Source organism: Ambystoma mexicanum, chromosome 1p (genome assembly GCF_040938575.1).
Source record: "Ambystoma mexicanum isolate Mex_15411 chromosome 1p, UKY_AmexF1_1, whole genome shotgun sequence".
NCBI classification, from domain to species: domain Eukaryota; kingdom Metazoa; phylum Chordata; class Amphibia; order Caudata; family Ambystomatidae; genus Ambystoma; species Ambystoma mexicanum.
In genome coordinates this window covers 506908511-506920565 of record NC_090921.1, presented here as the reverse complement: position 1 = coordinate 506920565, position 12055 = coordinate 506908511, and the positions used below count along the sequence as shown (strand labels likewise).

Genomic DNA, 12055 nt, shown 5'->3' with positions numbered 1-12055 from the left:
TTTGACTTTTTAGTCGTATTACTCACTTCTAATTTCTAATTCCCTCAACTGTCCTTAGAGACCCCCAGCTCTTTTGTTGGACCCTAGGACTTTAAGTTCTCAAGGTTTAAATACCTTTTCTTGTGTGAAAAACTGTTCCCAAGAAGAGTAAAGTGAAATTGACTTTACTTACCTTTTTTTCTCTTTTGTAGGTCCAGCACACACCATCCTACTTGGGGAAGGGTCTTACCTAGTAGCCCCTTCTCATGTAACATTTGCATGCTACCCTCACTATTTTTAATGGCTGGTGGCAGTGGTTTAATTTTTCCTACCATTGTGATTTTCTACCGCAGGCTGAACCCTTGGCTGCAGTACAGCACGCATGGGTGACCGTTTTGTCAATGGCCCCTGTATTCTTTTTTCGCCATTTTCCGTTTGTGAGGTATTTCTTGGGTGTTAATCAGTGTTGACCCAGGTTCTGAGCCCTTTGTTTGTCTTGCCTTTGGCGGGCTTCAGCCCTGAAGCCCGTCTGTGGCAAGAGTGTGTCTGGAAGGACAGGATGTGAGGCATGGTCTCAACTCCCCTGTCCTTTGTCTCTAGGAATGCCTGAATGCAACCAGTCCCGATTGACTGGCTGTCCAGCCACCCTGCTGTGTGATTGACAGCTTAGGCTTTTAAAGGAATGGGAGCAACCTGCTTAAAAGGCGAGGGGTTTGGGACTAGAAGCAGTCGACCACTGGGAGGAATACCAGACAAACCGTGAACCAAGCTTGCTGCATCCTCCTGGACCTTTGAATTGCCCGGTGAAGCCCTGCTGCTGTGCTAAAACTCCTTTCAATTTGACAGAGAAGCTCCGGAAGGGACGACTTCTCCCCTTGGGTTAGTGGGACCAACTAACCCTGAGGACCTTCTACCTTGACTGGCTGTACTTCAGTGCTGCAAGAACCGATTGACTGGTGTAGAGTAATCCGTAGTGAAGTGAAATGTCTGCAATCAGGCCAGAAGCTCCAGGAGTCTGAGGACCCTCCAGAAGCAAGATGACCAGAGCTTCAGTCTCCTCACTAGAGTGCAGGACCCAAGGAGTGAAATGTTATGGAGAAATCTCAGATGTGCAAATTCCCTTCTAGCTTAGAGACCCCCAGCTCTTTTGCTGAACTTTAGGACAACGGGAACAGTAGCCAGCTGGCACAAATTTCTTCAGACTTAAAGTATTGTAAACTAAGGGGTACTTGGTGCTTGCTGTGTAACTTGCCAGCTCTCAGTTGAGACTTGCTTTTGTTACCTTTCGCAGAGTTGCTTGCGGCTTTGCCCATCACAAGCCTCCCAGCTTGTGGCCCAACTGATTTTTTTTTTTTCCAACAAAAACTCATTGTGCAAGATTCTTTACTTCCCTTCAAGAAATGCCCCAGCTCATCTAGACTTTGCAGAATTGACATTGGCTAGCCTGGCTCCCTGAATGACTCTTGTAACCTCTGACTTTGTGTTTGATCTGTCCCTCCAAAAAGTAATACATTCTTTACTTGTATAGCTGGGAAAAGGTTAATCTACATTGTATTGGGGGGGGGGGGGGCTGCAAAAGTGCAAAAGTGCTTACCTGTTTGAGAAAACCTTTTCCTTTTTGCCGCAGCTTCAGTATTGCTAATTCATTGTGAAAAGTGATATATAAATGTCCAGTGTCCTAGCAATTGAAGTCACCTCAGGGTGTAGGAAAATCTGTTATCTACTTACTTAACTGAACTCAAGGAGTGTATTTTGAAGTGTTCTTTACTGTTGCCAATTGCTCCCTTCTAAAGAAGGCTTACTTTAAAGCTGACTGTTACATTAATAAATATTTTTTTAACCAAGAAAACTTGAGTGCAAGTGTTATTTGAATACTTGTCACTGTGAAACTCCATGTTGCAACGCTGCAGCTCACATTGACCTCTCTTGAGATAAGCCTGGCTGCTCCGTCACACTACCAGTTTGTGTAGTACAGGCCTATACCAAAGGTTGGGTTCCCTATTGCCAAGAGGATAAGGCTGGTGTGTAGTCTCCCACAGGGTCACTACATACAATCTTGCCTAACATCTGTCAAAAATAAAAAGGAGTTTAAGCACAGCAGCATGGCTTCACCGGGCTGGTCAAAGGTCCTAGAGGTTGCAGCAAGCTTGGCTCAAAGTTTCTTCTGGTGTTTCTCCCAGTGGTCGACTTTGCCTGTAGTCCCAAGACCCTCTCCTTTTAAGCAGGTTTCATCCATTCATGCACAGCCTAGGCTGTCAATCACACAGCAGGTTAGCTGTCCCGAAAGGACAGCCAGCCAGTCAAACGGGACTGGTTGCATCCAGGCATTCCTAGAGACAAAGGACAGGGGAGTTTCGGGACCCTCCCTCACATCCTGTCCTTCAAGACACACTGGAGCCAGAGGCAGGCTTCAGGGCTGAACCCTGCCAAAGGCCAGACAAACACAGGGCTTGAATCTGTTTCAACGCGCAGAGTAAAACCCAAGAAAGACCTCACAAACTGAAAATGGTGAAAAAGTTGTCTCTAAGGTTGAAGGGAATTGGCACAAATAAATTCTCCCTTACACTTCCCTGGCTAATCTAGTTGGAAACCATGCTTGTGCACAATTATAAATGATCGGAGAGTCAATGGTTAAGTGAGGCTCTTTTTGAGTCTGCAAGCCTTCTTTTGGAGATTACGTGAGGCTCTGATTTGCAGTTTTATCTTGGTTACATGTTTGTTTTGAACTGAATTTCCTCTAGATACAGCATGGAGGTTTAAGTCTGTGAAGTGTGTGTGGTATCCAGTTTGAGGGATCTTTTTGAGGAATGGAAGAATGTTATTTTGAGACGTGGAGGAGAAAACATAAAATCGGAATGCGTCTATTTTGGAAATGTTGGCAGGTTTCAAGTCATGTGCAAGATGTTGAAGTTCATTAACAGTGTTGTGTAGTTTTCCCCTTTATTAGTGTGAAGCTGAAAGGCATTGGTATTAGTAGTTGCAATAGTGGTGCCCTTTTGCAGTTTTGTTTTGGTTATCAGGTGTTTTTGTGGTAAATATATTACCATAGATATGCACTATTGGCCATGTTCAGGATATTTGTTTGTGGCTTTGTAACGGTTCATCTTACTAAATTGCCCTCAGTGGCTGGTCTCCTTGAACTTAAGTTTTCGGTATTGGTATTCCTAGCTTAATGGTTGTAGGTGGCAGATGCCTTCTGTATGTTTTCTCCTTGTATTTGTTGGCTTAGTCTTTTGTGAGTGTTAACGCATGTATGGATATGCGCACCACTTCTTTTTGGTTTGGTATCTTTTGATAAGTCTTTTTGCTGTCATTGTGAACTAGTGGTAACATTGCCTGTTCGGGAGAATTCTCAGAAATGTGACAATTTCTCTCTACCTTGGAGACCCCACCCTAGCAGTTTTGCTGAACTCTAGGACCTTTTATTTTTAACCTTGAGAGAGAGGGAGGTTTTTATTTTAAATTATTTTTTTTTCACTCATGTAATTTTCTGTGATTTAAACAGTTTCTTTTTGGTCATGAAGTCTGACAAACTCCATAGGCATCATCTTTACATTGTGACATGCAGCACCTTCAGTGCAGTGACGCAGAGGTCTTCGACTTCCCAAAGGTTTAAATACCTTCTCTTGGATAAGCTACTGTTTCCAAGAACAGTGAAGTGAAATTGACTTTATTTACATTTTGTAACTTTCTCGACCCAGCACACCTTATCTTACAATAGGGTGCTGGAGGGGTTACTTAGTATCCCCTTTGTCTAGCTTCTCATGTAACATTCTTATGTTACCCTTTCTACAATTAATGGTTGGTGGCAGTGGTTTACTTTTTACTGCATAGTGTTTTTACCACGGGTTGCATTCGCAACTGCAGTAAGGCACCCATGGGTGCCCATTTTGTCAAAATGGCCCCGGTCTTCTTTTTTCACCATTTCTTGTTGGAAAAGTCCTTCTTGAGAAATACTCAGCATGCCAAACCAGATTTGGTCCCTTAGTTCGTTTTGTCTTTGGCGGGATTCACGAATGAAGCCCGCCTCTGGCTCCAGTATCTCTAGCAGGGGCAGGAAGTGAGGGAGGTGCCCGAAGCTCCCTGTGCTTAATACCCTTGGTACAGGAATGCACCCAACGTTGATTGGCCAGCTGGATGTCCGGCAAGGACACCCACCCTGCTGTTTGATTGACAGCTTGGCTGGAATGAATGGGAGAAACCTGCATAAAAGGCAAGGCTTTTTGGCTTGGAAGTCAGAGTCGACCACTGGACGAATGAATCTGAAGAATAACTTTGAAGAGAACCCTGCTGCAACTCCTGGACCATTGGTTTGCCCGGTGAAGCCCTGCTGCTGTGCTGAAGCTCCGAATTAGTTTCCACTACAGAAGCCCTGCAAGGACGACTTCGCCCCTTGAGTTGGTGTAACCAATCGACTCCAAAGTGAACTCGTTTGGACATCCTCTCGGAGCTGGCTGAACTGCTGGAACCGAAGTGCCAGGGAGAGGAACACCAAACAGAGTGCATCACTTTTAAGTTGGACCCGAGCTTTTGGAAGATCCCCCGGACTCCCAGTCACCTCAACAGAGTGCTGGACCCCAGATGCGAGGAAAGTTCTAAGGTATTCGAGAGACTGCAGTGGTGCAATTTGCTGAGGCGCGAGTGGCTGAAACGGCCAAGTGCCGCTGAACTGATGTTTGGCCTTTTCTCCTGCTGACCGTCCCATTGCAGTAGTACCCAGCCGTCCTCCCTCTTGTCCCCACGACTGAGGCCCAGGAACAAAACGATCTGCAGAGCTGCACATGAACCGAAGCCAGCTGGAACCATTTCTTGTAACCAAAGGTACTGTAAAGTTTGAGAGGACTTACCTCTTGTTGTAGCCTTACTTGTTCTCAGTTGAGACTTGTCTTGGTTGCTTCTGTAGAGTTGCTTGCATCTTATTCTACTTTTTCTATAAAGACTTTTACTTACCTGCAAGAAGTGCTTGAGGTCATCTAGACTTTTGCCCACTTGTCATTGTCTGGCCTGGCTCCCTGAATGACTTCTTCCCTCTAACATTAAGCTTTACCTTTCCTCCCAGGAAGGGGTTGACTTGACTTACTTTGCATTTGGGGGGGTTCAAAAGTACTTACCTGCATCAGAATAATTGTGTGATCTCTTGTTCTATTCTATAACCCGTTATCTTTGACATTTTTGTCAGTATTGCACTAAATGCACCCGTGATATATAAATGTCCAGTGTCCTAACTATTCAAGTCACCTGAGGGTGTAGGAAGTGTTTGTGTGCCATACCCAATCGGTGTTTGCTGATATAGAGAAACTAGAAGTGTGTATTTGTGTTACTTATATATTGCCCCTTCTGAAGAAGGCTTATTCAAACTGACTTAAATGAATAATTGTTTAATCTAGAAACCTTGAGTATAAGTGTTTATTTGGGTACTTGTCACTGTGAATCTCTGTGGAACCACCCTACTGCTCACATTGGTACAGACTTACACCAAAGGTTGAGTTCCTATTGCCTATTGTGCACCCTAAGGGTAGGTACTGCACCAAATCTTGCCTAACATTGACATTTGCTTACATTTGGCAAAATGCTTCCCTTGAAATGTCTAGACCTGATTGTGTCACTGCTATGATTATAATTTTACAGTAGTTTCATGGGGAGGGGGAATCTAATATTTTGGTATTTTAACAAACGCCTCCTTAAACTTACCTTTTTTGGATTTGTGTAGTTATTTTGGACTTAAATAACAAAATGGGCTTGGGTTGCATCCTCAACCTTGAGGTTCAGCACTTGGGATGATATTCGTTTACACGCTCCTTTCTGTTTTTCAAAGTTCAGTTGAGGCACTTTTTTCCGTATTGCTTTTTACATGTATAAAGCACGCTAAACCCAATGGATGCAGCGGGTGAGGGTGGGGGGGCGTTAAGCAGGGGGATAGAGAATTGGATACCATAAGGGTTAATTGTCAAGGTTCAAGGTCAATGGAATATAATGATTTTTCACTGGTTTCCTGAATGGCCAGTACAGAAGCTCAGAGTAGGTGGAGAAGGTTATTCCACAGCCAGTTGGCAATGACTGGTAGCTCGAGCCTCCAGCTCTGGTACGTCTGATGCACAGGGTGGATAAACTGTGGCTGTTGATGGCTCTTGTAGGTCTGGACGAATTGTTCTTAAAGATTCTCTGCACTAGGCAGTGAGGGGCAGAGTTAGAGAGACAACTGTGAGTGATAGAGAGGACTTTAAAGTGCATCCATTCTCTGACTGGTAACCAATGAGCAGCTTTTCTGTGCATCGAGACATGATTGCTTTTGGATAAACTGCCCGTATGGCATTATTCTCGATAGTCTGAATTTTGTTGAGGTTATGCTCTGTCGTGCCAGCAAGGAGTTAAGTAGTCCAGCCGGGAGCCAATTACTGCTCTGGCCAGACGGTCTTGCGGGGAGAGAATGTGTTGGGGTTTCATTCAGAGATTGGGTAGTGTAGGCTGCTCTGGGTGCACTAGCATTGACAACGTGTCTCATGGTGAGGCAAGAGTCTAGATAGACACCTGGCGTTTTGTTAGAGGATTGTGCAGGCATCCATAGGGAAGGCGCAGTAGGCGGGGTCAAGTTTGGTTGACAGGAAAGGGGGAACCCCCCACCCCCAATCGGGATCTGACTTGTCATGAACATTGAGCTGGTGTGAAGTCATCCACGTTTGAATGGTATAAATTCTGTTGTGGCTAGAGTCTTGTTCATAGTGTCCTGCAGGGGAGTGGGGAGGCGGGGATACGGATTTGGGTATCGCCTTGAAACACTTGTGTATAGGCACATTATAAATGCCATATCATATCATCCGCATAGTTGGTGTAAGATCTACCCAGGGACTCGAGGGTCTAAGAGTGGTTTTGTATAGGTATTGTAAAGTGTTGGAGACATGCAGGAGCTTTGTGGTGCTCCACAGGGACCATGAGTCAGATGGGCGGCTGCACTGCCCGTATAGACACGGCCAGGAATGAGGCAATCCATTTGATAGCCATAGGGGAAAAATTGGCAGCTGTGGTAAGATGGTGGCAGAGTGGTTGTCATTTCTGTTCATACAGTACTTTTGCTTGATGGGACTAATTGTCTTACTCTTTGTAGGCAGTGGATTCTGCTTCAGACTCTGAGTCCAAAGCCGAGTCTGAGGAGGAGAATGAGAAGAAAGCAAAGGTGGAGGAGGATAAAGAAGACGATGAGGAGAATGAAGTTAAGAAATCTTCAACACTTCCTGCTTCACATGAAGCGCAGAGCCAGAATAAGAAATCCGACTCGGAGTCCGAATCTGACATGCCTATAAAGGAGATTGAAGCTAAGAAATCGGACTCAAACTCTGAATCTGATGTGCCTGTGAAGAAAACCCCTCGAGGCAGAAAGCCAGCTGCAAAGAAACCCGATTCTGATTCCGACTCTGATGTTCCTGTGAAGAAGGCACCCCGAGGAAGAAAACCAGGTGGGAGTCCTGTGTCCAGGGCAAACTCTTTTCTATGAAGTAGTGTCTTTTCTATGGCCCCTTTTACTAGTGTTATGGTTGTCTTGTGACTTGGAATTGTCACTATGAATAACATGTTTCTCTTTATGCCTTGGTCTTTGACAGTTTTAAGACTGCACCATTTGGCTGCCAGTTGACGTGTTCCTTTTAAGAGCATAAGATGGGACCAATTTATCTTGAACCTTAAATATGCATGTTTGGTGATTTGCCACACAACATAATCTCTGCTTTGCCTTAGGGACAAGCCGACTTATGCTCCTCTTCTAATGTCTTCAGACCTACAGGTCTGTGTTTGCGCAGACTGTTTCTGAGATGGCTCCTCTAAAAACCAGTGCCCCACGTCTCAGAACCTTTTTTAAAAGACACAGTTGCCTTAATTGTCTAAAATGTTGGCAGTCTTCATACAGCATTCAGTTGTCATACTTCATTACCTCTACAACTGATACCTGCAGGAAACACTACCTCAAAGTAGCTTGGCTTTTTTATGTTCTGTCCACTAAGGCGAACTGTTAGTAAGGAACTTAGCCACTCGTTAAAACCATAAGACTGGTGTAAAGGCTGGTCCATCCTGTATAAACTTTGAAATCTAGTACTTCAGGCAGCATTTTGAAATGTTGGCCGTGTTTCATGATGTGATGGCAGATGCTATCCCACCTTTCAAACGCCAAATGGTCCTAGTTTGTTAAACACATTTCAAGACTTATTTTCAAAATCTGTTACTGCTGTCTCATGGACTCAAAGCAGGAACCCTTAATGTTAACGGTTGCATTGCACTGCGGAGGACATGTTCACAACATAATATACAGACGCTGATTTTTATTTTCAAACCTGTGCTTGTCACAGCAAAGGTCATTAATTAAGGATGTAGTGAGGTTCTTCAAATCCTGAATCGAGTAGCAAGCAGACACCCGACAAACTAAGAGCCGGCGACTGGTGGGAAGGTTTGGCGTTGACCACTTTCTTAGCACTACTGCTTGGAATGGTGGTGGAAAATCTCCATGCTCTGGTGTTGGGTTAACCCCACAGTAATCATTAACATTATCTGGAGCCTAAGTTGTCAAACGGTTTTTCCCTTGACAACCAATTAGCCTATAGCTGCAACTACAAGAATGCCTTGAGGGAATTATCCTTAATTATATAACTTTACAGTTCCACTTATTTTCAGATGCGACTTGCAAATCATTTAGTGGTTCTCTAGGAATTACCTGCATGTTGGTTAAGAAGCTATTTTGCAAAATATTGTATTACCTGTGTGCCATTTGTGTTCTGTGCCAGTATATTGAGATTATTCGAACACAGCAATTGAAATGCTTGTGCCACAGGACCTTAATTTATTTTCAAAGAATGTGATACAAAAGAAATGTTTGTTTACTCTTGCTTGCCAGCCCTTGCTTCTTACTCATGGATTATCGTTCTCCTTTTAAGGACCAGACCGAAGCACGTTCGTTAGCATTAAGATTTGAGCGCATGCTTGGACCCACCCATGCCCAGACTCCGCCAACCTCACATCTGCCCCCTCCACCTAGCCTTTAGATCTATGTGACCTCACTTGATCAGAATGTTTCTTTGTCAGAGACCGATGTATGGTGCTTGCTCTTTTTGGGCATCTTTAAACAATGTGCTTGTTTTAATTTTTCTTTCAGGGAGGCAGTCTCCCGATTTCACAGGGTTGTAATGTGGTGGTCTTTATTCCCCCGTAGACTTGCGTACTAGCCTCCCACATACACCTGCTACGGCCTTTTTCTAAGGACTGTTGAGCGGAGCATGCACCTCTCCAGCAAACAAAAGCTGAGAGGTGCATTTGGCCGCTCCTTCCATCCTACATGCCAGTCTCCCCACATAGTATTGTCCCCATTTCTCTGGCATTGAGGTTTTCTCTTATTGTGCCTTTTTTTTTTTCTTTTTTTTGGGAGCCTGTTTGTGTTTTTTTTTTTGGCTTGTTACTGGACTCGATTGATGCCGCAGAGATCTGGTTCCAGTCAATTAGGGGGCGGATTTGTGCACATTCAGATTCATTACCTCAGAAATCTAGCACTGCTTGCTTATGGGCATCACCAGCTCCACATGTGTAAGCTCTGCATCTATTTCTGACATGCGCTGCTGGAGAACCCTCTTTAGCTCCAAAGTACCCAAGAAGTTTGTTATTAGTCTACAAACCTCAAAAGAAGGTACATAGTCAGCATTTATAGTGGGCAATGTAGGTTCCATATTTGGTTTAACTGGTCTTTAACCGGAGTTGCATGTCAAGCCTAATACCTGAAGAGGTTCAAGGCCTGTCTCTGTAGCTGTATGGCTGCAGTAGCAGGTAACCCAGGCACCATGCGCTTGATGCTGTTAGGGTTGTATACAGGGCATACGGGGATGACTTATCCTGTTTTACACTCTGACATAAGATGATGAGCCTTAGCCTCAAAACTTGTGCTGGTAGGAAACAAGATATGGTGTTGTGGCTGGTTGTAATTCCATGGCCAATTATGGAGTAGTTACTATGTGTGCTGAGTCGATTTAGCCAAAGTTGACTGACAACCAGGGAGACTGATTGTGTCCGGTTATTTTGGTGTATCAAAAATACACTTGTTGGAAGTATTGATACAAATCCGGTACAGCTGATGGTAACCTTAAGTGCCTTCTGAAATCTACCAGTACCATTTTCCTTTCAAATTTAGCAAACTATTGAAGGTGAAGTGTTCACAGATGCTCCATCTGTCTGCCCTTTGTTCCAAGTTATTCAATGGTCACTGCCGCCATAAATTCAGACGCCAACCAGTAAGCACTGGGTCTGTCCCAAGTTAGAGCCTTATTCTCATGGCCTTTCCCTGTGGCTCCCAACAAGTGACTTGTGCTGCAACGAGGTAGTGATGAGATGTGGTTGATAGTTACATGGCCCCTTACAAGTCTTAGATCTTGTAATACTATCACACCTATATGCAAAGGTCTGCAGAAACGTAGCTGCTCAGACAACGGTGCTCATGGGACATGGGCTCTACATTGGTTTTCAAAGACTGCCCTGAATTGGAGGCTTTGGACATTTGTTTGGACCTTCAAAAGGGCATCCTGTTGGAGAAAGTGAAACCCACAAAATTACCTGTGCAGATGACTCAACAATTCTATTTTGGTTTCACATACCTGCAAGGACTTTAATGAAAAGACCTTTCATATATTTTTCAAACAGTATTGGGGTGAAGTTAATGCCGGTGATTCCAGCTCCCAAACATTGACCTAGCTGGCTTGCACATTCCCAAAAACTCAGTCCTTGGTGAGAAAAGATTGAAAATGGTTGTTTCTAGTGTGAACCCAGGGTATAGAATCGATAACTACCCAATGGACGTCTGCATAATTATGTAAATGAAGAGAGCTGATGCACTAGTAAGCTGCATCTTTGTCGGTGTGAGTGAAATATTTACCTTTTAATCTTTCAAATGTGTTGGGTTGTTGCTCTTTTATCAAAGCATGCTGCACACTACACCTAAATCATTGACGCACACGTCCGATTCTAGCTTTTGATGTCTGGATTAGCATTTATTGATGATTTTATAGTTGAAGACTCGAAACGCCCAACGATCCATGAGACAAAACAAACACCTAATCACATGAGCCAAATGCTACCCTAGGGACCAGGATCACTAAAGATGAAGGACACGGATAAAGCATTGAGTATACATGGATCTTTTATCAAATGAAATTCACGCAGGAAAAATCCTTGTAAAAAATTGTTTAAATTTCAATTTGAAACAAGTAAATAAATAATTTATTGGTGATTTAGAAAATGCCTTTTGTGTGCTGGCTGCTTTGCTGCACCTCATTTCTTTACAATGTTGAGCTCCTCTAGCTAAACTGCAACTCAATAAAACCGTGGCACTCCATTGTGAAAGTTAGTTTGTTAAATGTTGCATCTTCAGTTGTCCTATCATATCCCTGCCGCCTACTTCCCAATGTTGGAATAATTTAATTCACTTCTCGTGAAGGTAGGATTTCAGTAATATACAAAATGTAATGGACGAGCAAAATGGTGTTAAACATTCCAATAGGGTCACGTTTGGGTAGGCTAGTGGGACGTAAATCCAAATTCAAACACACTACCCGAAGCCTGTTTACAGACCTCTGTCCCCTTCTGCCATGATGGAGCATATGTTGGGTGTCACTGAATGCATGATTGTCCCTTTTGATAGGACTACACACATGGCTCGCGTTTACCTCAAATGCACCATATACTCATTTGGGACCATCATTGGAATAGGTTTGCCTTGGTGAATTTGCATCAGCTCCTCATCTACTGCCTGGACACATTATTGAACCATGTTCTGAAGTACATTTTCAGGAATGTTTATTTCTATAGTATGGAACACTTTTTGAAGGGCTTGTCTCGTAGCCACTAATAGCCAGTTCTATGTTCTAGCCAGTGAAAAGGCTTGTTGGCCCCTGAAACATGAATTTGTGTTTTTATTGTAGAAGTGTTACTAAAATCGCATTGTGTAGTCACTCAAACTTCTTAAAAAGTTACCACTTTTTAATATTCATCATCTCTCCCTTTTGGAATAGGAAACCATGATTCCCTTTCAGGGAAGTACTGTTCTTCTTCTGCTTCC

At 43.7% G+C, this 12055-nt stretch overlaps 1 protein-coding gene across 4 annotated transcripts in view; it reads left to right on the top strand.

Annotated features, from left to right (window-relative positions):
• The window catches only part of HDGFL2 (HDGF like 2), a 945069-nt gene that overhangs the window by 130841 nt on the left and 802173 nt on the right, over positions 1-12055 (top strand). For all 4 annotated transcript variants that reach the window (XM_069649364.1, XM_069649365.1, XM_069649366.1 and 1 more), the window contains exon 7: positions 7082-7430. In XM_069649364.1, the coding sequence (XP_069505465.1) occupies positions 7082-7430 (349 nt within the window). The remainder of the gene's footprint in view (positions 1-7081; positions 7431-12055) is intronic.